Source organism: Bombina bombina, chromosome 7 (assembly GCF_027579735.1).
Source record: "Bombina bombina isolate aBomBom1 chromosome 7, aBomBom1.pri, whole genome shotgun sequence".
NCBI classification, from domain to species: Eukaryota; Metazoa; Chordata; class Amphibia; order Anura; family Bombinatoridae; genus Bombina; species Bombina bombina.
The window spans coordinates 423812018-423837611 of NC_069505.1; the positions used below are offsets into that span (position 1 = coordinate 423812018).

The 25594-nt window shown below is 38.4% G+C and overlaps 1 protein-coding gene across 1 annotated transcript in view; it reads left to right on the top strand.

The window, feature by feature from the left end:
• CACNA1I (calcium voltage-gated channel subunit alpha1 I) overlaps nt 1–25594 on the top strand; it is a 682041-nt gene that overhangs the window by 653029 nt on the left and 3418 nt on the right. The window contains exons 32-33 of the mRNA XM_053689431.1: nt 9706–9880; nt 20973–21160. Coding sequence (XP_053545406.1) covers nt 9706–9880; nt 20973–21160 — 363 coding nt within the window. The remainder of the gene's footprint in view (nt 1–9705; nt 9881–20972; nt 21161–25594) is intronic.

Below are 25594 nucleotides of genomic sequence, written 5' to 3' on the forward strand. Positions count from 1 at the left end.
ATATATATATATATATATATATATATATACACATACTATATATAACAGGTTATGGGTACATATATAACAGGACACCTTGCCATCCCACAGCAGGTACTGACACAGCTCGAGACAGAATATGGCAGTAAAGACCTAATAGTCTCAGAGGGTAGTAGCGATATTAGAACCCAAATACTAATAGTAAAAACAAAGATGAAGCAATAGGATATTGCCCCTCCTACAGTGCTCCACCAATCACATGTTAAACAACACAGCTATGTGCTATCATCAGTGTACAGTTTCATAACAATTCTATTCAATCAAACCTATTAATAATATTGTTAATAAACAGCTAATAATATCATAGCCATATTAATGTGTGCATAGCTAATCATACTCATGCATGTGTACAAAAACAAACTAACATGTGTATAAGTGAGTGTGTTTCCCAACGTGTACCTATATTTATAATATGCATACTCTTAATTGTGCTGCAGCTTAATGTTAAAAGGCCAATAAAACTGACATATTTTTTTAGTCACACTAGCAAGTAGGAATCTGATCTTTGTACCTTAAATTATATGAAGGTAGCAGGGTATTAATTTACTGACCGATAACGATGTCTGTGTGTGGAACAGGACGTCATCCATAACGTATCTAACTATGGTGTAACTCACCGGCCGATTTCACGGGCTAGAGGGGGCTTACCAGCGTGATCATAACGCTCATGGCTGTGATGCCTCGTGGACTAGCCAACATAGAGCGTGTGTCGGATGACAGTATTTGTGTTAGAATAGTAAGGAGGAGCGAGCAAGTGGCAGTCTGCCTTCAGTGCCTGTGCCGCTGACCAATAAGCTGCTTTGCCAATGCCGGCAGCCAGGCAGATCCAACGCCCCCCTGCTGTAGGCGCCCTAAGACGGCTGCCTCAAGGGTGGCAGATTAAAAACCAGGTACGCTGAGTCAGAAAAGACACAAGCGTAAATGTAGAATTTTTTATAACTAAGTGAGAGGTTTAAATAGTGTTGATTAGGAGGGCGAATGAATTCAATTCCGCTCGAATTACACAGGTTTTTAACTTGCATCGATCTGCGTCAGATTGATATTGCGGGATCGTATGTTACGTCACAAATTTCAACATTTGCAGATCTTGACACTTTGATAACTACAGCGGATCAATCTCGCGACAATTACGACGCGGAATTCCAGCATATTTTCAGTTGTCGCTTTGATAAATAGGCTCCTTGGTGTTAGGGTTAATTATCCAGTTAGGGTTAGTTATTGAGTTAGGGTTAGGATTTAGGTTAGGATAAATGTTTGTGGGTAGGATTAAAGATTCTGTTAGGCTTAGGAATAGGGGGTTAGGGATTTGGATTGTTAGGATGATTAACTTGGATCTCAGAATAGAAGTGCACTGCTGCCCGCTCTAGTTCATAAGGGGTTAAATAGAATGGTCATTTTACGGCCTCCGGACATAACTGCTGAGATTTTGCCAATATAAGGGGTGATTCCCAACAAGAACATTTTTCATACAAAAACAATTTAATATTTAAAAATATAATCTGTCCCTTTAGTCTGAAAATAAAATGTGAAATGTCCTGAGCATATTCTAAGTAAAAAGGTCTTCCATGGGGTGATTCTTGGAATTATGACTCACGGCATTATGTGCAATCGCTGCTCTGAACTGATGTGTCAGAGAAATTCTAAATCAAACCAACATTCTCAGCATCTGGTTTAAAGCTGCAGCTTTCATCAGCAAAATAATTTTACAACAAATTTACAACAATACTACAAATTTGTGCTTAATGATAATAGGGAAATTAAAAACAGCAAATGACTTCCATGTGACAATATTATTGTGAGAACCCTCCTGCAAAGCAGAACCATTAGACTATACACAAATATGTTCTGCAATAAGAACACATATTAGTGATATTATTAAAGGGACATGAAACCCTACAATTTTTTCTTCATTATTCAAATATAAATAAAATTTTCCACTTTACTTTAATTATCAAATTTGCTTTGTTCTCATGTTATTCTTTGTTTAAAAAATATCTGGATAGGTAGCGTGCACTAAATGACAAGGAATAGTGCTGACATCTAGTGCTCTTGCTAATGTATAACATTATTATAAAACTGCTGCCATCTAGTGCTCTTGCTAATGTATAACATTATTATAAAACTGCTGCCATCTAGTGCTCTTTCTAATGTATAACATTATTATAAAACTGCTGACATCTAGTGCTCTTGCTAATGTATAATATTATTATAAAACTGCTGCCATCTAGTGCTCCTGCTAATGACTAACATTATTATAAAACTGCTGCCATCTAGTTCTCTTGCTAATGTATAGCATTGTTATAAAACTGCTGCCATCTAGTGCTCTCGCTAATGTATAACATTATTATAAAACTGCTGCTATCTAGTGCACTCGCTAATGTATTACATTGTTATAAAACTGCTGCCATCTAGTGCTCTTGCTAATAAATAACATTGTTATAAAACTGCTGCCATCTAGTGCTCTGGCTAATGTATAACATTATTATATAACTGCTGCCATCTAGTGCTCCTGCTATTGTATAACAGTATTATAAAACTGCTGCCATCTAGTGCTCTTGCTAATGAATAACATTATTATAAAACTGCTGCCATCTAGTACTCTCTCTAATGTATAACATTATTATAAAAATGCTGCCATCTAGTGCTCTTGCTTATGTATTACATTATTATAAAAATGCTGCCATATAGTGCTCTTACTAATGTATAACATTACTATAAATCTGCTGCCATCTAGTGCTCTCGCAAATGTATAACATTGTTATAAAACTGCTGCCATCTAGTGCTCTTGCTAATGTATAACATTGTTATAAAACTGCTGCCATCTAGTGCTCTTGCTAATGTATAACATTATTATAAAACTGCTGCCATCTAGTGCTCTTGCTAATGTATAACAGTATTATAAAACTGCTGCCATCTAGTGCTCTTGCTAATGTATAACATTGTTATAAAACTGCTGCCATCTAGTGCTCTTGCTAATGTATAACATTGTTATAAAACTGCTGCCTTCTAGTGCTCTTGCTAATGTATAAAATTATTATATAACTGCTGCCATCTAGTACTCTCGCTAATGTATAACATTATTATAAAACTGCTGCCGTCTAGTGCTCTTGCTAATGTATAACATTGTTATAAAACTGCTGACATCTAGTGCTCTTGCTAATGTATAACATTATTATAAAACTGCTGCCATCTAGTGCTCTTGCTAATGTATAACATTGTTATAAAACTGCTGCCATCTAGTTTTCTTGCTAATGTATAACATTGTTATAAAACTGCTGCCATCTAGTGTTCTTGCTAATGTATAACATTATTATAAAACTGCTGCCATCTAGTGCTCTTGCTAATGTATAACATTATTATAAAACTGCTGCCATCTAGTGCCCCTGCTAATGTATAACATTATTATATAACTGCTGCCATCTAGTACTCTTGCTAATGTATAACATTGTTACATAACTGCTGCCATCTAGTGCTCTTGCTAATGTATAACATTGTTATACAACTGCTGCCATCTAGTGTTCATGCTAATGTATCACATTATTATATAACTGCTGCCATCTAGTGCTCTTGCTAATGTATAACATTGTTATAAAACTGCTGCCATCTAGTGCTCTTGCTAATGTATAACATTGTTATAAAACTGCTGCCATCTAGTGCTCTTGCTAATGTATAACATTGTTATAAAACTGCTGCCATCTAGTGCTCTTGCTAATGTATAACAGTATTATAAAACTGCTGCTATCTAGTTCTCTTGCTAATGTATAACATTGTTATAAAACTGCTGCCATCTAGTGCTCTTGCTAGTGTATAACATTGTTATAAAATTGCTGCCATCTAGTGCTCTTGCTAATGTATAACATTATTGTAAACTGCTGCCATCTAGTGCTCTTGCTAATGTATAACATTATTATATAACTGCTGCCATCTAGTGCTCTTGCTAATGTATAACATTGTTATAAAACTGCTGCCATCTAGTGATCTTGCTAATGTATAACATTATTATAAAACTGCTGCCATCTAGTGCTCCTGCTAATGTATAACATTGTTATAAAACTTCTGCCATCTAGTGCTCTTGCTAATGTATAACATTGTTATAAAACTGCTGACATCTAGTGCTCTTGCTAATGTATAACATTATTATAAAACTGCTGCCATCTAGTGCTCTTGCTAATGTATAACATTATTATAAAACTGCTGCCATCTAGTGCTCTTGCTAATGTATAACATTGTTATAAAACTGCTGCCATCTAGTGTTCTTGCTAATGTATAACATTGTTATAAAACTGCTGCCATCTAGTGTTCTTGCTAATGTATAACATTATTATAAAACTGCTGCCATCTAGTGCTCTTGCTAATGTATAACATTATTATAAAACTGCTGCCATCTAGTGCCCCTGCTAATGTATAACATTATTATATAACTGCTGCTATCTAGTACTCTTGCTAATGTATAACATTGTTACATAACTGCTGCCATCTAGTGCTCTTGCTAATGTATAACATTGTTATACAACTGCTGCCATCTAGTTTTCATGCTAATGTATCACATTATTATATAACTGCTGCCATCTAGTGCTCTTGCTAATGTATAACATTGTTATAAAACTGCTGCCATCTAGTGCTCTTGCTAATGTATAACATTATTATAAAACTGCTGCCATCTAGTGCTCTTGCTAATGTATAACATTGTTATAAAACTGCTGCCATCTAGTGCTCTTGGTAATGTATAACATTATAATATAACTGCTGCCATCTAGTGCTCTTGCTAATGTATAACATTGTTATAAAACTGCTGCCATCTAGTGCTCTTGCTAATGTATAACATTATTATATAACTGCTGCCATCTAGTACTCTCGCTAATGTATAACATTATTATAAAACTGCTGCCGTCTAGTGCTCTTGCTAATGTATAACATTGTTGTAAAACTGCTTCTATATAGTGCTAAAGATGCGTGCACACTCAGGAACTTACTTCCCTACTTTTCAACATAGGATAACAAGAAAACAAAGAAAATGTAATAATAGAAGTAAATTGGAAAGTTGTTTAAAAATGTATGTTCTGAATCATGAAGGACAATTTTTGGATTTTATGTCCCTTTAAACTAACAAATATTTAAGTGACATGAAACTCAAAATGTATCTTTCATGATTCAGACAGAACATACATTTTCAAACAACCTTATAATTTACTTCTATAATCAAATTTGTTTCATTCTCTTGATACCCTTTGTTGAAAAGCATATCTAGGTAGGCTCAGGAGCAGCAATGCACTGCTAGGAGCTAGCTGATCACATCAGGTGAGCCAATTAGTGTGTTATTATTGCCCACTCAGTTTAATTAATATGCATATTAAAGACGTGGCGGTATGTTATATGCCCAGTCCTCATTGGTGCAGTACTAAAACTTACAATATGTAGCTGAACTGTAAATATGAGCAGGACTCAAATTAGCATGAAATGTATGTGTTTATTAATTGATTACTATACTTTATCATGACATCCCGTAGGATACATGACAATGGTCGATTACTAATTACTGTCTCTCCATTCATGGGGCTCCATGTACTAAGCCGTCAATTCATCCGTCATTTTAGACGCGGATAAACTCGCCGTTACTCGCCGCGGGCGAAATGGTGTCTGCTGTCACTATGTACTAATAATCCCCCAATAAATAGACAAGTCTAGCCCGCCGCGAGCAGTGGCGGATTATTGATAAATTTGACGCCTCGCTCGCCGCGACCAAGCTAATGTACTTAACTTTCAGTTGAATTGTCTGGCCAATTATTAACACGTGACATGCAAGGTGTCACGAACATCATAGTAGTCGCGGGAATAGAATTTTGCTCCTATAAAAGTTCAACTTATCTAAACAACTTTATTATTGTTCAAAATTTTTTGAAGAGTGATAACAGAGCGTTATTTTTGTAATATTTATTTACAATTTGGATATGGCTTCATCTGGATCTGATAATATATAAATATTAATATAAAAATAATTATAAAGATTGACAACTATACAATACAAATTTAAAATATAGATTACTCTTTAATTACAGTCGACAAATTTGGCGCAATTTATGTACATGGAAATGAGAGACAAATTAGACGCCAGTTATGCTGTACAATGCTGATATTACTGCCTTTTATATATGTCTAGACTGGCGTCTAGATTGACTTTCCTATTGTTTTGTACCTTGCCCGCCACCTAAAAGGTGGCGAGGCAAAAATAACGAGGTGGGAGCGGAAATTGTAGCGAGCGGACAAATAGATTTTTTAGTACATTCGTTTTTGGCGAGTTGGTGGTCAAATGTGTCTAATTACAGTGAAAAATGGAGAGGTAGCGAGGTTTGGCGGATAAGTACGCTCGCAATTTTAAAGATGCGAGTTTGAACATAGTTGACGACTTTGTACATATCAGTTTGCGAGTTTTGACGCGAGATTTGTTGCGGGTAGCTCGCTGACTGCTTAGTACATGGAGCTCATGGTTTTGAAAAATAAATTGTTGTTCCATCTAAACTTCATTGAAAACAACAGTTTCTACCTGTTAGTTGGATAATACAGATAGCGACTTTATACATACTCACTACGTATATCTCGTCTCACTACATACACACATTTTTGGATGTAAGAATTCTTGTTGTTCTGTCTTAAATGAATCCTTGTTATATAACAATAAATGGCTATAGACGTGACTTTTGATAGCGATTCTCATTGTGTTTATGGGTAACGCATAACATGTTGCCTTTTGTTTATGTTGTACATATCCTAGCCAATCACTGGAGGGAGGTGTGTGGAAGCGTAAACAATATGGTAACCATACTGACGAAACAACGTCAGATGTCCTGTCCAATAGTTACTTCTTAGGCGTTGATAGGCCTAGTGATAGGCATGTAAATAACACGACCATTTGATTGGTCAGCCGAGTATTCTTAAGGATAGGTCTCACGACTACCGGGTTTGCCTTTTGAATAAGCTGAGGCGAAATGCGCATTAAAGCGACACTACTCCGTGCTTAACGTTATATTTAGTATATGTGTGAAAGATGTTCCACATATATTTAGTTGATATGATTTAACAAAGCTTTGTTGCACTGGGGACTGGTATTACGATATTACGAAATTGCTACCATATTGGTAATCATATCCCTTTTATTTTATTGTATACTCTCACACCTATCCTGATATTTTCTATAGGCTAGTAGCAACTGTCAGCTGTGTGATAAATGTTCCACAGTGACTCAGTATTACCTGATACTATGTAATATATGTAATATGATACGTTTTCTTTAGTATATGTGTGAAAGATGTTCCATATATATTTAGTTGATATGATCTTGCTCATTTGTACTGTATAATATTAGGATATTGCTACCATATTGGGAATCATATCCCGCTTCTATTTAATTGCATACTAATACACTAATCCAGATAATTTCTATATGCTAGTAGCAATTGTGTAAACTGTATGAAACGTTCCACAGTAACTTAGTGTTATATAATTAGCTAAAGTTATTCAGTAACTAGATGATACAATATCATTTGATTTGACTGGGACAGTGTCCCTATTTCTATATCAACTTCTCATATAAATACAATTGTTGCCCAGTCCCCTCATATATATATCTACTGGGGTGTCCCTCACTGGTCAGACCAGTACTCTGTGTATATTTAACGTTAGGCATTTTAATACATTTTTGTATATTTCCTTATGTTTAAAGGGCAACTCCCCCCCTTCTTTTATATTTTTTATTATTAAAAGTTAAATTGTATTGCTCTGTGTGTCGTTGTTTCTCTCACTCTTGATCAGTAACTTACATAACTTCAGTAACCAGCTAGACTATTCTATAGATTTAATCAATAGCACACAATGTACAGTGATCTACAGACAGATACAGTGATCTACAGACACAGTGATCTACAGATAGGTACAGTGATCTACAGAGACAGTGATCTACAGACACATTGATCTACAGACAGATATAGGGGCCTATTTATGATGGTGCGAGTGGACATGATCCTATATAGCGGATCATGTCCGCTGCACATTGATAAATGCCGACAGCATACGCTCTCTGCATTTATCATTGCACCAGCAGTTCTTGTCAACTGCTGGTGCAATACTGCCCCCTGCAGATTTGCTGCCAATCAGCAGCTAGCAGGGGGTGTCAATCAACCCGATCGTATTCGATTTGGTTGATTTCTGTCGATTTCTGTCCCCCGCCTCAGAGCAGGCGGACAGGTTATGGAGCAGCGGTCTTCAAACGGGGCATCAAGCTCCATACAGAGCTTTATAAATATGCCCCATAGTGATCTAGAGTCACTGTGATCTATAGACAGATATAGTGATCTAGAGTCACAGTGATCTACAGACAGATACAGTGATCTACAGACAGATACAGTGATTTACAGACAGATACAGTGATCTACAGACACAGTGATCCTACAGACAGATACAGTGATCTACAGACAGATACAGTGATCTACAGACACAGTGATCCTACAGACAGATACAGTGATCTACAGACAGATACAGTGATCTACAGACACAGTGATTTACAGACAGATACAGTGATTTACAGACAGATACAGTGATCTACAGACAGATACAGTGATTTACAGTCACAGTGATTTACAGACAAATACAGTGATCTACCGACAGACACAGTGATCTACAGACAGATACAGTGATTTACAGACAGATACAGTGATCTACAGACAGACACAGTGATCTACAGACAGACACATTGATCTACAGACAGACACAGTGATCTACAGACAGATACAGTGATCTACAGACAGATACAGTGATTTACAGACAGATACAGTGATCTACAGACAGATACAGTGATTTACAGACAGACACAGTGATCTACAGACAGATACAGTGATTTACAGACAGACACAGTGATCTACAGACAGATACAGTGATTTACAGACAGACACAGTGATCTACAGACAGATACAGTGATTTACAGACAGATACAGTGATTTACAGACAGATACAGTGATTTACAGACAGATATAGTGATCTAGAGTCACAGTGATCTACAGACAGATACAGTAATCTACAGACAGATATAGTGATCTAGAGTCACAGTGATCTACAGACAGATACAGTGATCTACAGACAGATACAGTGATTTACAGACAGATACAGTGATCTACAGACAGATATAGTGATCTAGAGTCACAGTGATCTACAGACAGATACAGTGATTTACAGACAGATACAGTGATTTACAGACAGATATAGTGATCTAGAGTCACAGTGATCTACAGACAGATACAGTAATCTACAGACAGATATAGTGATCTAGAGTCACAGTGATCTACAGACAGATACAGTGATCTACAGACAGATACAGTGATCTAGAGACACATAACTTCCGTAAACAACTAGACTATTCTATAGATTTAATGGGATGTATGAGTGTAAATCGATAGCACACAATGTACAACCTGTGATCTACAGACAATTGACTTCCTCAGGACACTATTTAAGAAAAAGCGTACGTTGTTTTTTAGAGAGTTGATGTGATCGCACTTTGTCTTCACTAATGTTTTCATTAGCCACTACAGCTCCGTCTGCAAAACAATTTGTCACAATGAGCTGACGTTGCTTCTTTTTACACTGAAGCACAAATACTCATTATCTTTTCTTTAACAGGATGGACAGGACAGTCCAGACTCTCTGGGAATTGAAGGGTTTAGCGAAAATCTCTTTCCCCTATCGAGTATCCCTGGTTCCCCGACTGCTGAACGCTATCTGTGTGAGATTGATAAAGTTTCATTATCCCCTGCCCAGTCCTGGGACAGCTGGCTGAAAGCTGAAAATAACCCAGGTAAGGAATTTCTCCTTATTTTTATAATATTAAAAACATTCGTAAAATAAGATTGTTTTACAAGTCTATGCGTTTCACCCAACTTTTTTTTAAAATCTTTTAATAAGTGATTATTTTTAAAACCCCAAATTCAAACATTTTCTGAAATAAATAAATATACAGTAAAACCATTCTTTTTAACCCATCTTTACCCAATGTTAAATTAACCCCTTGAATACCAGATAGGGTTAATGCATTGTGAAATACATTAGAGCGCTCTCTTATTTGCAGGTAGAACTCATTTATCACCTGAACTATAGAAATTATGTGGTTGTGACCAGAAGATTTGCAAAGTCACATAGGTCATCCCCCATCTATAAATGTGTGAGGATCATTCCTGTTAATCCCAGCAGTAAACATGTAACATTATATTTACGGCTGGGAAGATAGATGGTTATTTCACATGAATAATATGTGATTGGGTACGATTTACATATTAGTCTGTGAACCACAAAGAGAGAGTGTTTAAAAGATTTAAGTGCCTTAAAATAAATTAAATCATTATTTAGATAACTTACTTTAAACTGGAAAACAAAATTGAATGTGAATTTGTTGAAGTAACTTTAATTAGGATTAATTAATAAAGAAGTGTGCTGGTAGCTGTAATCATTTGTAGCACAATATGCCAACATTTTTATTAGTGTAGCAGCTAAGGGTACCTGATTTTATAGGGTTAAAGACTGGTCAAATAATAAAGGATTGCAGTATTCACCCTATCATTATTCAGGGTTATGTATATGTGACACAGCCATTCAGAAACTGTACTGGGGTATGTTATAATCAGAGCTAAACATTTCCACTGGTTTCTAGAGGTTGTAAAAAATTAAGCGTTCTCCTATTTTTAACACTCACACCTAGATGAGGAATTTTGCGTGTGTGTTTTAACGCTGAAAAAAAATGACCATTTCAGTGTTAAAACAGCAACGCAGCCATTACGAGTCTTGTCGGTATAGCTGTACCGCAAACCTTTTAGCCTGTAACGCAACGTCAGTCCCGCTTTTAAAAATTTTTTTTTTTAAATTAACCGCTAGTTTTAGAGTTTTGTCGGTATAGACCTGCGGTACTAACGAGCCTTTTTATTCCAGCGCCCCCTGGTATTACGAGTTGTCTGAATGGCTGTGTTAGCCTCAGAAAAGTGAGCGTTGAGCCAAATTTAGCTTCACTTCAACCCTCAATACCAGCGTTGCTTAGGGTAGCGGTAAGATGGAAAAACGTGCTCGTGCATGATTTCCCCATAGGAAACAATGGGGCTGAGCTGGCTGATAAAAAACCTAACACCTGCAATAAAGCAGCGTTCAGCTCCTAACGCAGCCCCATTGTTTCCTATGGGGAAACACTTTCTAAGTCTACACCTAACACCCTAACATGAACCCCGAGTCTAAACACCCCTAACCTTACACTTATTAACCCCTAATCTGCCGCCCCCGCTTTCGCTGACACCTGCATTATACTATTAACCCCTAATCTGCCGATCCGGACACTGCCGCAACCTACATTATCCCTATGAAGCCCTAATCTGCCGCCCCTAACATCGCCGACACCTATATTATATTTATTACCCCCTAATCTGTACCCCTCCCAACGTCGCCGCCACCTACCTACACTTATTAACCCCTAATCTGCCGACCGGACATCGCCACCACTATAATAAATGTATTAACCCCTAAACCGCCGCACTCCTGCCTTACAAACACTATAATAAATCGTATTAACCCCTAATCTGCCCTCCCTAACATCGCCGCCACCTACCTACAATTATTAACCCCTAATCTCCCGCCCTCCAACGTCGCCGCTACTATAATAAAGTTATTAACCCCTAAACCTAAGTCTAACCCTAACCCTAACACCCCCCTAACTTAAATATAATTTAAAGAAATCTAAATAAATTTACTATAATTAAATAAATTATTCCTATTTAAAACTAAATACTTACCTATAAAATAAACCCTAAAATAGCTACAATATAATTAATAATTACGTTGTAGCTATTTTAGGATTTATATTTATTTTACAAGCAACTTTGTATTTATTTTAACTAGGTACAATAGCTATTAAATAGTTAATAACTATTTAATAGCTACCTAGTTAAAATAATTACAAAATTACCTGTAAAATAAATCCTAACCTAAGTTACAAATACACCTAACACTACACTATCAATAAATTAATTAAATAAATTACCTACAATTATCTAAACTAAAATACAATTAAATAAACTAAACTATATTACAAAAAAAACAAACACTAAATTAAAAAAAATAAAAAAATCTTACAAGAATTTTAATCTAATTACACCTAATCTAAACCCCCTAATAAAATAAAAAAGCCCCCCAAAATAATAAAATGCCCTACCCTATACTAAATTACAAAGTAATCAGCTCTTTTACCAGCCCTTAAAAGGGCTTTTTGCGGGGCATTGCCCCAAAGTAATCAGCTCTTTTACCTGTAAAAAACATTACAACCCACCACCCACACACCCCTACTCTAAAACCCACCCGATCCCCCCTTAAAAAAACCTAACACTACCCCCCTAAAGATCACCCTACCTTGAGTCATCTTCAGCCAGCCGGCCACCGATGGGACAGAAGAGGACATCCGGAGCGGCAGAAGTCTTGATCCAATCGGGGCAGAAGAGGTCACTAGTTAAATATTATTAACCCCTAATCTGCCACCCCTAACATCGCCGCCATCTACATTATACTTATTAACCCTAATCTGCCGCCCCCAACGTCGCAGCCACTATTCTAAATTTATTAACCACTAAACCTAAGTCTAACCCTAACACTCCCTAACTAAATAAAACCTACAATTATTATCTAAATTATTCCTATTTAAAACTAAATACTTACCTATAAAATAAACCATAAACTAGCTACAATATAACTAATAGTTACATTGTAGCTAGCTTAGGGTTTATTTTTATTTTGCAGGCAAGTTTGTATTTATTTTAACTAGGTACAATAGTTATTAAATAGTTATTAACTATGTAATAACTACCTAGCTAAAATAAAGACAAATTTACCTTTAAAATAAAACCTAACCTAAGTTACACTAACACCTAACACTACACTATAATTAAATCAATTACCTACATTAAATACAATTAAATAAATTAAATTAAATTAGCTAAATTACAAAAAAAACACTAAATTACTGAAAATAAAAAACAAATTACAAGATATTTAAACTGATTACACCTAATCTAATAGCCCTATCAAAATAAAAAAAAAACCCTAGCCTAACCTAAACTATCAATAGCCCTTAAAAGGGCCTTTTGTGGGGCATTGCCCCAAAGAAATCAACTCTTTTACCTGTAAAAAACATACAAACAACCCCCCAACAGGTGTAAATAAGTATAATGTAGGTGTCGGCGATGTCTGGGGCAGCAGATTAGAGGTTAATAAGTGTAAGATTAGGGGTGTTTAGACTCGGGGTTCATGTTAGGGTGTTAGGTATAAACATAACTTTTATTTCCCCATAGAAATCAAGGGGCTGCGTTACTGAGATTTACGCTGCTTTTTTGCAGGTGTTAGACTTTTTCTCAGCCGGCTCTCCCCATTGATGTCTATGGGGAAATCGTGCATGAGCACGTACAACCAGCTCACTGATTACTTAAGCAGCGCTGGTATTGGAGTGCGGTATGGAGCTCAATTTTGCTCTACGCTCACTTCTTGCCTTTTAACGCGGGGTTTGTAAAAACCTGTAATACCAGCGCTGTAGGTAAGTGAGTGGTGAGAAAAACTGCACGGTAGCACCGCATAGCTCATAATGCAAAACTTGTAATCTGGTCGAAAATTATCCAAAATAAAAACAATTACACCTAATCTAATAGCCCTATCAAAATCAAAAAGTCCCCCCCAAAATAAACCCCCCCTAGCCTACAATAAACTACCAATAGCTCTTAAAAGGCCTTTTGTAGGGAATTGCCCTAAAGAAATCAGCTCTTTTTCCTGTAAAAAAAATACAAAGACCCCCTAACAGTAAAACCCACCACCCAACCAACCCCCCAAAATAAAAAAACCTAACTCTAAAATAAACTAAGCTACCCATTGCCCTGAAAAGCACATTTGTAGGGACATTGCCCTTAAAAGGGCATTCAGCTCTTTTTCATTGCCCTTAAAAAGGCATTTAGCTCTTTTAGGAAAGCCCAAAACCCTAATCTAAAAAAAAAAACACCCAAAAAAGTTTAAAAAATCCTAACACTAATCCCAGACAATCCACTTTTTTTGAAGTCCGGACATCCAGGCGGCGAGTAGTCTTCATCTAGGTGGCGAGGTCTTCATCCATCCAGGCGGCATCTTCTACCTTCATCCGGGCGGCGCGGAGCGGCTCCATCCTGAAGATATCCGGCGCGGAGCATCCTCTTCATAAGGGAGCCTTTTCAAAATGGTGTCCTTTGCATTCCTATTGGCTGATTTGATTTTTTAAATTCAAATCAGCCAATAGGATGAGAGCTACTGAAATCCTATTGGCTGTTGAAATCAGCCAATAGGATGAGAGCTACTGAAATTCTATTGGCTATTCAATCAGCTAATAGAATTTCAGTCGCTCTCATCCTATTGACTGATTTGAATTTCAAAAATCAAATCAGCCACTAGGAATGAAAGGGACTCCATTTTGAAAGGCTCCCCTGCATTGAAGATTTAGTATACAGTGGCGACCATATAAAGAGGATAATCCGTGCCGGTGTCTTCAGGATAGAGCCGCTCTGCGTCACCCGGATGAAGATAGAAGATGCCGTCTGGATGGATGAAGACCTCGCCGCCTGGATGAGGATGGCTGTCCGGACTTCAGAAACTGTAAGTGGATCGTCGGGGGTTAGTGTTTCTTAAAAGAACTAAATGCCCTTTTAAGGGCAATGAAAAAGAGCTGAATGCCCTTTTAAGGGCAATTTCCATACAAATGCCATTTTCAGGGCAATGGGTAGATCAGTATTTTTAGAGTTAGGTTTTTTATTTTGGGGGGTTGGTTGGGTGGTGGGTTTTGCTGTTGGGGGGCTCTTTGCATTTTTTACAGAAAAAAAGGGCTGATTTCTTTAGGGCAATGCCCTACAAAAGGCCCCTTTAAGGGCTAATGGTAGTTTATTGTAGGCTAGGGTTTTTTTATTTTGGGGGGGGGATTTTTATAGGGCTATTAGATTAGGTGTAATTGTTTTTATTTTGGATAATTTCATTTGTTATATTTTGTATTTTAGTATTTTTTTATTTTTTGTAATTTAGTATTTTGAATTTTTTGTAACTGTTGATTTAATTTTCTCTTGTAAGGTGTATCCAGTCCACGGATCATCCATTACTTGTGGGATATTCTCCTTCCCAACAGGAAGTTGCAAGAGGATCACCCACAGCAGAGCTGCTATATAGCTCCTCCCCTAACTGCCATATCCAGTCATTCTCTTGCAACTCTCAACATAGCTGGAGGTAGTAAGAGGAAAGTGGTGTAATATAGTTAGTTTTTTCTTCAATCAAAAGTTTATTGTTTTTAAATGGTACCGGAGTTGTACTATTTTCTCTCAGGCAGCATTTGGAAGAAGAATCTGCCTGCGTTTTCTATGATCTTAGCAGAAGTAACTAAGATCCACTGCTGTTCGCACATATGTCTGAGGGGTGAGGTAACTTCAAAGGGAGAATGGCGTGCAGGTTATCCTGCAATAAGGTATGTGCAGTTTTAAGTTTTTCTAGGGATGGAATTGCTAAAAAATGCTGCTGATACAGGATTAATGTAAGTTAAGCCTAAATACAGTGATTTAATAGCGACTAGTAACAGGCTTACTATAAGAGGTATAGACTCTTATAAATGTGCAATATAAATCGTTTGCTGGCATGTTTAATCGTTTTTATATATGCTTTGGTGATAAAACTTATTGGGGCTTAGTTTTTTCCACATGGCTAGCTTGATTTTTGCCTAAAAACAGTTTCCTGAGGCTTACCACTGTTATGGTATGAGTGGGAGGGGCCTATATTAGCGCTTTGTTGCGCACTTAAAATTACAGACAGAGACATTCAGCTTCCCTCAGCAGTCCCCTGTATGCTATAGGACATCTCTGAAGGGCTCAAAAGGCTTCAAAAGTCATGTATTGAGGAAGGTAAAGCCACAGTAGAGCTGTGGCAGTTGTTTGTGACTGTTTAAAAAACGTTGTTTTTCAATTTGTTAATCCGTTTTTTGTATTAAGGGGTTAATCATCCATTTGCAAGTGGGTGCAATACTCTGCTAACTTGTTACATACACTGTAAAAATTTAGTTTGTCTAACCGGCTTTTTTTTACTGTTATTTCAAATTTTGACAAAATTTGTTTCTCTTAAAGGCACAGTAACGTTTTTTCTATTTGCTTGTTAACTTGATTTAAAGTGTTTTCCAAGCTTGCTAGTCTCATTGCTAGTCTGTACAAACATGTCTGACATAAAGGAAGCTCTTTGTTCATTATGTTTAAAAGCCATGGTCTAACCCCATAGGAGAATGTGTACTAAATGTATTGATTTCACTTTAAACAATAAAGATCAGCCTTTATCTTTAAAAGAAATATCACCAGAAGATTCTGATGAGGGGGAAGTTATGCCGACTAACTCTCCCCACGTGTCAGACCCTTTGACTCCTGCTCAAGGGACTCACGCTAGAATGGCGCCAAGTACGTCAAAGACGCCCATAGCGATTACTTTACAGGACATGGCGGCAGTATTAGCCAGACTGCTTGAATTCAGAGGCAAGCACGATAGCTCTGGGGTTAGACGTAATACAGAGCGCGCAGATATTTTAAGTCCCATGTCTGATACTGCGCCACAATATGCAGAAGCTGAGGAAGGAGAGCTTCAGTCTGTGGGTGACGTCTCTGACTCGGGGAAACCTGATTCAGATATGTCTACATTTAAATTTAAGCTTGAGAACCTCTGGGTGTTGCTTGGAGAGGTTTTAGCTGCTCTGAATGACTGTGACACAATTGCAGTGCCAGAGAAATTGTGTAGACTGGATAAATACTACGCAGTGCCGGTGTGTACTGACGTTTTTCCAATACCTAAAAGGTTTACAGAAATTATTACTAAAGAGTGGGACAGACCCGGTGTGCCATTTTCCCCCCTCCGATTTTTAGAAAAATGTTTCCAATAGACGCCACCACACGGGACTTATAGCAGACGGTCTCTAAGGTGGAGGGAGCAGTTTCTACTTTAGCAAAGCGTACCACTATCCCTGTCGAGGACAGTTGTGCTTTTTCAGATCCAATGGATAAAAAATTAGAAGGTTATCTTAAGAAAATGTTTATTCAACAAGGTTTTATCTTGCAGCCCCTTGCATGCATTGCTCCTGTCACTGCTGCTGCGGCGTTCTGGTTTGAGTCTCTGGAAGAGGCCTTTCAGACAGCTACTCCATTGACTGAAATACTTGACTGACAAGCTTAGAACACTTAAGCTAGCTAATTCTTTTGTTTCTGATGCCATTGTTCATTTGACTAAACTAACGGCTAAGAATTCTGGATTCGCCATCCAGGTGCGTAGAGCACTATGGCTTAAATCTTGGTCAGCTGACGTGACTTCAAAGTCTAAATTACTTAACATTCCCTTCAAGGGGCAGACCCTATTTGGGCCTGATTTGAAGGAAATTATTGCTGACATTACTGGAGGTAAGGGTCATACCCTTCCTCAGGACAGGGCTAAATCAAGGGCCAAACAGTCTAATTTTCGTGCCTTTCGAAACTTCAAGGCAGGTGCAGCATCAACTTAATCTACTCACTCTTGTCACCTATCAGCGATGCATATCCCAGGTGTAGAGAACTGGGAGGTGGATTTTCTAACTCGTCAGACTTTTCATCCGGGGGAGTGGGAACTCCATCCGGAGGTGTTTGCTCTATTGGTTCATCGTTGGGGCAAAGCGGAAATGGATCTAATGGCGTCTCGCCAGAACGCCAAGCTTCCTTGTTACGGATCCAGGTCCAGGGACCCAGAGGCGGCGCTAATAGATGCTCTAGCAGCGCCTTGGTTCTTCAACCTGGCTTGTGTGTTTCCACCGTTTCCTCTGCTCCCTCAACTGATTGCCAAAATCAAACAGGAGAGAGCATCGGTGATCTTGATAGCGCCTGCGTGGCCACGCAGGACCTGGTATGCAGACCTAGTGGACATGTCATCCTTTCCACCATGGACTCTGCCTCTGAGACAAGACCTTCTACTACAAGGTCCTTTCACTCATCCGAATCTAATTTCTCTGAGACTGACTGCATGGAGATTGAACGCTTGATTTTATCAAAGCGTGGCTTCTCTGAGTCAGTCATTGATACCCTAATACAGGCATGAAAGCCTGTCACCAGGAAAATCCACCATAAGATATGGCGCAAATATCTTCATTGGTGTGAATCCAAGAATTACTCATGGAGTAAGGTTAGGATTCCTAGGATATTGTCTTTTCTCCAAGAGGGTTTGGAAAAAGGATTATCAGCTAGTTCTTTAAAGGGACAGATTTCTGCTCTGTCTATTCTTTTGCACAAGCGTCTGGCAGAGGTTCCAGACGTCCAGGCATTTTGTCAGGCTTTGGTTAGAATTAAGCCTGTGTTTAAACCTGTTGCTCCCCCATGGAGCTTAAACTTGGTTCTTAAAGTTCTTCAAGGGGTTCCGTTTGAACCCCTTCATTCCATTGATATCAAACTTTTATCTTGGAAAGTTCTGTTTTTGATGGCTATTTCCTCGGCTTGTAGAGTCTCTGAGTTATCTGCTTTGCAATGTGATTCTCCTTATCTGATTTTCCATACAGATAAAGTAGTTCTGCGTACAAAACCTGGGTTTTTACCTAAGGTGGTTTCTAACAAGAATATCAATCAAGAGATTGTTGTTCCATCATTGTGTCCTAATCCTTCCTCAAAGAAGGAACATCTTTTACATAATCTGGACGTAGTCCTGCTTTAAAGTTTTACTTACAGGCAACTAAAGATTTTCGTCAAACATCTACCCTATTTGTTGTGTACTCTGGACAGAGGAGAGGTCAAAAGGCTTCGGCAACCTCTCTTTCTTTTTGGCTTCGGAGCGTAATACGCTTAGCCTATGAGACTGCTGGACAGCAGCCCCCTGAAAGGATTACAGCTCATTCTACTAGAGCTGTGGCTTCCACCTGGGCCTTTAAAAATGAGGCTTCTGTTGAACAGATTTGCAAAGTGGCGACATGGTCTTCGCTCCATACCTTTTCAAAATTTTATAAATTTGATACTTTTGCTTCTTCGGAGGCTATTTTTGGGAGAAAGGTTCTACAGGCAGTGGTCCCTTCCGTTTAAGTTCCTGCCTTGTCCCTCCCTTCATCCGTGTACTTTAGCTTTGGTATTGGTATCCCACAAGTAATGGATGATCCGTGGACTGGATACACCTTACAAGAGAAAACATAATTTATGCTTACCTGATAAATTTATTTCTCTTGTGGTGTATCCAGTCCACGGCCCGCCCTGTCCTTTTAAGGCAGGTCTAAATTTTAATTTAAACTACAGTCACCACTGCACCCTATGGTTTCTCCTTTCTCGGCTTGTTTCGGTCGAATGACTGGATATGGCAGTTAGGGGAGGAGCTATATAGCAGCTCTGCTGTGGGTGATCCTCTTGCAACTTCCTGTTGGGAAGGAGAATATACCACAAGTAATGGATGATCCGTGGACTGGATACACCACAAGAGAAATAAATTTATCAGGTAAGCATAAATTATGTTTTTTTTAGTAGTGTTAGTTTTTTTAATGAGTAATTTAATTTTTTTAATTGACAGTTATTTTAATTTTAGTATAATAGTAATGTTAGTTTAATTTATAGTTTAAACTTAGGTGTTTTCAATTTCCCAGGTAAGTTTTTATTTATTTTAAGATAGGGATCTTGTTAGGTTTAGGGGTTAATAACTTTAGTATAGTGGCGGCGATATCGGGACCGGCAGATTAGGGGTTAATAGATATATTTCGGGGGCGGCAGATTAGTGGTTAATAACATTATGTAGGTGTCGGCAATGTCGTGGGCAGCAGATTAGGGGTGTTTAGACGTGGGGTTTATGTTAGGGTGTTAGGTTTAAACGTAACTTTTTTCCCCATAGACATCAATGGGGTTGCGTTACAGAGCTTTTCATTCCTCAATTACAGGTGTTATGTTTTTTTTCTAACACTTTCTCCCCATTGATGTCTATGGGGAAAGCGTGCACGAGCACGTCAAAGCAGCGCTTGTATTTTGTGCGGTATGGAGCTCATCGCCACCATATCGCACGCACAAGGCGGCAGCAGTTTTTCAAGAATGTTATCCATTTACAAGAGCACTAGATGGCAGCACTAATTCCTGCCATGTAGTTCTCCAGATGCCTACCTAGGTAGCTCTTCAACACACAATACCATGGGAATGATGCTAATTTGATAATAGAAGTAAATTGTAAACAGGTTTTAAAATTGTACGCTCTGTCTGAATCACAAAAGAACATTTTTAGGTTTCAATCCCTTTAAAGGGACGTTGTACTCAATATTAATAAAACCTAACACTATGGGGCCTATTTATCAAAGGTCTTGCGGACCTAATCTGACAGTGCGGATCAGGTCAGCAAGACCTCACTGAATACTGAGAGCAATACGCTCTCCGTATTCAGCATTGCACCAGTAGTTCTTGTGAGCTGCTGGTGCAACGCCGCCTCCTGCAGACTCGCGGCCAATGGGCCGCTAGCAGGGGGTGTCAATCAACCCGATCATACTCGATCGGGTTGATTTCTGGCGATGTCTGTCCGCCTGCTCAGGGTCTGAAGACGCGCCAGAAACATGGACCCACAAGGTCCGTTCGGAGCTTGATAAATGGGCCCCTATGTTTACTGTGCACGTGCACATTAAAAAATGATTTATGCAACAGCATTTTTAAACAGGGTGTCTGCTCAGAGATGTGGCATTGTCTTGTATAATCATGTAAACTAAAAGTTGTAAATTCCAACACAATACAAGGCACTGCCAGATCTCTAACCAGACACACTATTTAAGATGCTGGTGCCTGGAACATATCTAGATATGCTTCACATGTATGTGCAAAAATCTCTGTTGTAAAATAGTAACAATCATTTTTTTTCCATCTTAGTACTGCCAGTCTCTCGACCTTCCCTCTCTCCAGATACACTGTTGCCGGTTCCGGCAGAATTCTTTCACCCCTCCATCCCCAGCACAGAAAAAAATCCTGATGACCCAACACATCATAAAAGCCTCCCAAAGCTGTCATCAAGCGAGTCCTGGGCCACTCTACGATCCCCAAATGTCAACTGTGCGCTACTTATGCAGGTCAGTGGAACCATGGGATATTAGATGATATTTTCACACTCTAGCTGCGAGTAGCAAGACCTAGCCTTATAATTTTTAGATCTGTGATTTGTTTTCTATCATTTAATTTGTTCGAAACAAAACATTTACATACAGCTAAGAAAATGTGAACTTTTTTTTATCACAACTAATTGTGACATTCAAAATGTAGTGAACATTAAAATACACCAATTATTAGTGATGTTGTAGACATGTTCACAAAAATAAAATTGTTTCATCCAATATTCTCTCATGGGGTGACACAGAATCCATTTGTTAATGAGAATTCATTCACGCAAAATGTTCTATTGACAGAAAATTCAGCTTAAATAAAGTTAAAGTAGTAGCCAGTGCTAGGGCTGCAAGTTAGCAGCAGCACAGGATGTTTTTTTACTTTTTAAGGGACTTGAAACCCAAAATTGTTCTATAATGATTCAGATAGAGCCTAAAATGTTACACAACTTTCCAACTGACTTCTATTATGGCATTTGTTTTGTTCTCCTAGTTTACTTTGTTACAAAACTTACCTAAGTAGGCTCAGGATCAGCAGTGCACTACTGGGTTCTGACTGCTGATTGGTGGCTGTACATATATACCTCTTGTCATTGTAATAATATGGGCCTAGATTTAGAGTTCGGCGGTAGCCGTCAAAACCAGCGTTAGAGGCTCCTAACGCTGGTTTTGGGCGCCCGCTGGTATTTGGAGTCAGTGATTAAAGGGTCTAACGCTCACTTTTCAGCCGCGACTTTTCCATACCGCAGATCCCCCTACGCCATTTGCGTAGCCTATCTTTTCAATGGGATCTTTCTAACGCCGGTATTTAGAGTCGTTTCTGCAGTGAGCGTTAGAGCTCTAACGACAAGATTCCAGCCGCCTGAAAATAGCAGGAGTTAAGAGCTTTCTGGCTAACGCCGGTTTATAAAGCTCTTAACTACTGTACCCTAAAGTACACTAACACCCATAAACTACCTATGTACCCCTAAACCGAGCTCCCCCCACATCGCCGCCACTCGATTAAAATTTTTAACCCCTAATCTGCCGACCGCCACCTACGTTATACTTATGTACCCCTAATCTGCTGCCCCTAACCCCGCCGACCCCTATATTATATTTCTTAACCCCTAACTTGCCCCCCACAACGTCGCCGCAAGCTACTTAAAATAATTAACCCCTAATCTTCCGACCGCAAATCGCCGCCACCTACGTTATCCCTATGTACCCCTAATCTGCTACCCCTAACACCGCCGACCCCTATATTATATTTATTAACCCCTAATCTGCCCCCCTCAACGTCGCCGACACCTGCCTACACTTATTAACCCCTAATCTGCCGAGCGGACCTGAGCGCTACTATAATAAAGTTATTAACCCCTAATCCGCCTCACTAACCCTATCATAAATAGTATTAACCCCTAATCTGCCCTCCCTAACATCGCCGACACCTAACTTCAATTATTAACCCCTAATCTGCCGACCGGAGCTCACCGCTATTCTAATAAATGTGTTAACCCCTAAAGCTAAGTCTAACCCTAACACTAACACCCCCCTAAGTTAAATATAATTTTTATCTAACGAAATAAATTAACTCTTATTAAATAAATGATTCCTATTTAAAGCTAAATACTTACCTGTAAAATACATCCTAATATAGCTACAATATAAATTATAATTATATTATAGCTATTTTAGGATTAATATTTATTTTACAGGTAACTTTGTAATTATTTTAACCAGGTACAATAGCTATTAAATAGTTAAGAACTATTTAATAGTTACCTAGTTAAAATAATAACAAAATTACCTGTAAAATAAGTCCTAACCTAAGATATAATTAAACCTAACACTACCCTATCAATAAAATAATTAAATAAACTACCTACAATTACCTACAATTAACCTAACACTACACTATCAATAAATTAATTAAACACAATTCCTACAAATAAATACAATTAAATAAACTAGCTAAAGTACAAAAAATAAAAAAGATCTAAGTTACAGAAAATAAAAAAATATTTACAAACATAATAAAAATATTACAACAATTTTAAACTAATTACACCTACTCTAAGCCCCCTAAAAAAATAACAAAGCCCCCCAAAATAAAAAATTCCCTACCCTATTCTAAATTAAAAAAGTTACAAGCTCTTTTACCTTACCAGCCCTGAACAGGGCCCTTTGCGGGGCATGCCCCAAGAATTTCAGCTCTTTTGCCTGTAAAAGAATAAATACAATACCCCCCCCCCCCCCCAACATTACAACCCACCACCCACATACCCCTAATCTAACCCAAACCCCCCTTAAATAAACCTAACACTAAGCCCCTGAAGATCTTCCTACCTTGTCTTCACCATACCAGGTTCACCGATCCGTCCTGAAGAGCTCCTCCGATGTCCTGATCCAAGCCCAAGCGGGGGCTGAAGAGGTCCATGATCCGGTCAAAGTCTTCATCCAAGCGGGGCAGAAGAGGATCTTCCATCCGATTGAAGTCATCATCCAGGCGGCATCTTCGATCTTCTTCCATCCGGAGCGAAGAGGCAGGATCCTGAAGACATCCAGCGCGGAACATCCATCCGGACCGACGACTGAACGACGAATGACTGTTCCTTTAAGGGACGTCATCCAAGATGGCGTCCCTCGAATTCCGATTGGCTGATAGGATTCTATCAGCCAATCGGAATTAAGGTAGGAATTTTCTGATTGGCTGATGGAATCAGCCAATCAGAATCAAGTTCAATCCGATTGGCTGATCCAATCAGCCAATCAGATTGAGCTCGCATTCTATTGGCTGTTCCGATCAGCCAATAGAATGCAAGCTCAATCTGATTGGCTGATTGGATCGGCCAATCGGATTGAACTAGATTCTGATTGGCTGATTCCATCAGCCAATCAGAAAATTCCTACCTTAATTCCGATTGGCTGATAGAATCCTATCAGCCAATCGGAATTTGAGGGACGCCATCTTGGATGACGTCCCTTAAAGGAACAGTCATTCGTCGTTCAGTCGTCGGTCCGGATGGATGTTCCGCGCTGGATGTCTTCAGGATCCTGCCTCTTCGCTCCGGATGGAAGAAGATCGAAGATGCCGCCTGGATGATGACTTCAATCGGATGGAAGATCCTCTTCTGCCCCGCTTGGATGAAGACTTTGACCGGATCATGGACCTCTTCAGCCCCCGCTTGGGCTTGGATCAGGACATCGGAGGAGCTCTTCAGGACGGATCGGTGAACCTGGTATGGTGAAGACAAGGTAGGAAGATCTTCAGGGGCTTAGTGTTAGGTTTATTTAAGGGGGGTTTGGGTTAGATTAGGGGTATGTGGGTGGTGGGTTGTAATGTTGGGGGGGGGGGTATTGTATTTATTCTTTTACAGGCAAAAGAGCTGAAATTCTTGGGGCATGCCCCGCAAAGGGCCCTGTTCAGGGCTGGTAAGGTAAAAGAGCTTGTAACTTTTTTAATTTAGAATAGGGTAGGGAATTTTTTATTTTGGGGGGCTTTGTTATTTTTTTAGGGGGCTTAGAGTAGGTGTAATTAGTTTAAAATTGTTGTAATATTTTTATTATGTTTGTAAATATTTTTTTATTTTCTGTAACTTAGATCTTTTTTATTTTTTGTACTTTAGCTAGTTTATTTAATTGTATTTATTTGTAGGAATTGTGTTTAATTAATTTATTGATAGTGTAGTGTTAGGTTAATTGTAGGTAATTGTAGGTAGTTTATTTAATTATTTTATTGATAGGGTAGTGTTAGGTTTAATTATATCTTAGGTTAGGACTTATTTTACAGGTAATTTTGTTATTATTTTAACTAGGTAACTATTAAATAGTTCTTAACTATTTAATAGCTATTGTACCTGGTTAAAATAATTACAAAGTTACCTGTAAAATAAATATTAATCCTAAAATAGCTATAATATAATTATAATTTATATTGTAGCTATATTAGGATGTATTTTACAGGTAAGTATTTAGCTTTAAATAGGAATCATTTATTTAATAAGAGTTAATTTATTTCGTTAGATAAAAATTATATTTAACTTAGGGGGGTGTTAGTGTTAGGGTTAGACTTAGCTTTAGGGGTTAACACATTTATTAGAATAGCGGTGAGCTCCGGTCGGCAGATTAGGGGTTAATAATTGAAGTTAGGTGTCGGCGATGTTAGGGAGGGCAGATTAGGGGTTAATACTATTTATGATAGGGTTAGTGAGGCGGATTAGGGGTTAATAACTTTATTATAGTAGCGCTCAGGTCCGCTCGGCAGATTAGGGGTTAATAAGTGTAGGCAGGTGTCGGCGACGTTGAGGGGGGCAGATTAGGGGTTAATAAATATAATATAGGGGTCGGCGGTGTTAGGGGTAGCAGATTAGGGGTACATAGGGATAACGTAGGTGGCAGCGATTTGCGGTCGGAAGATTAGGG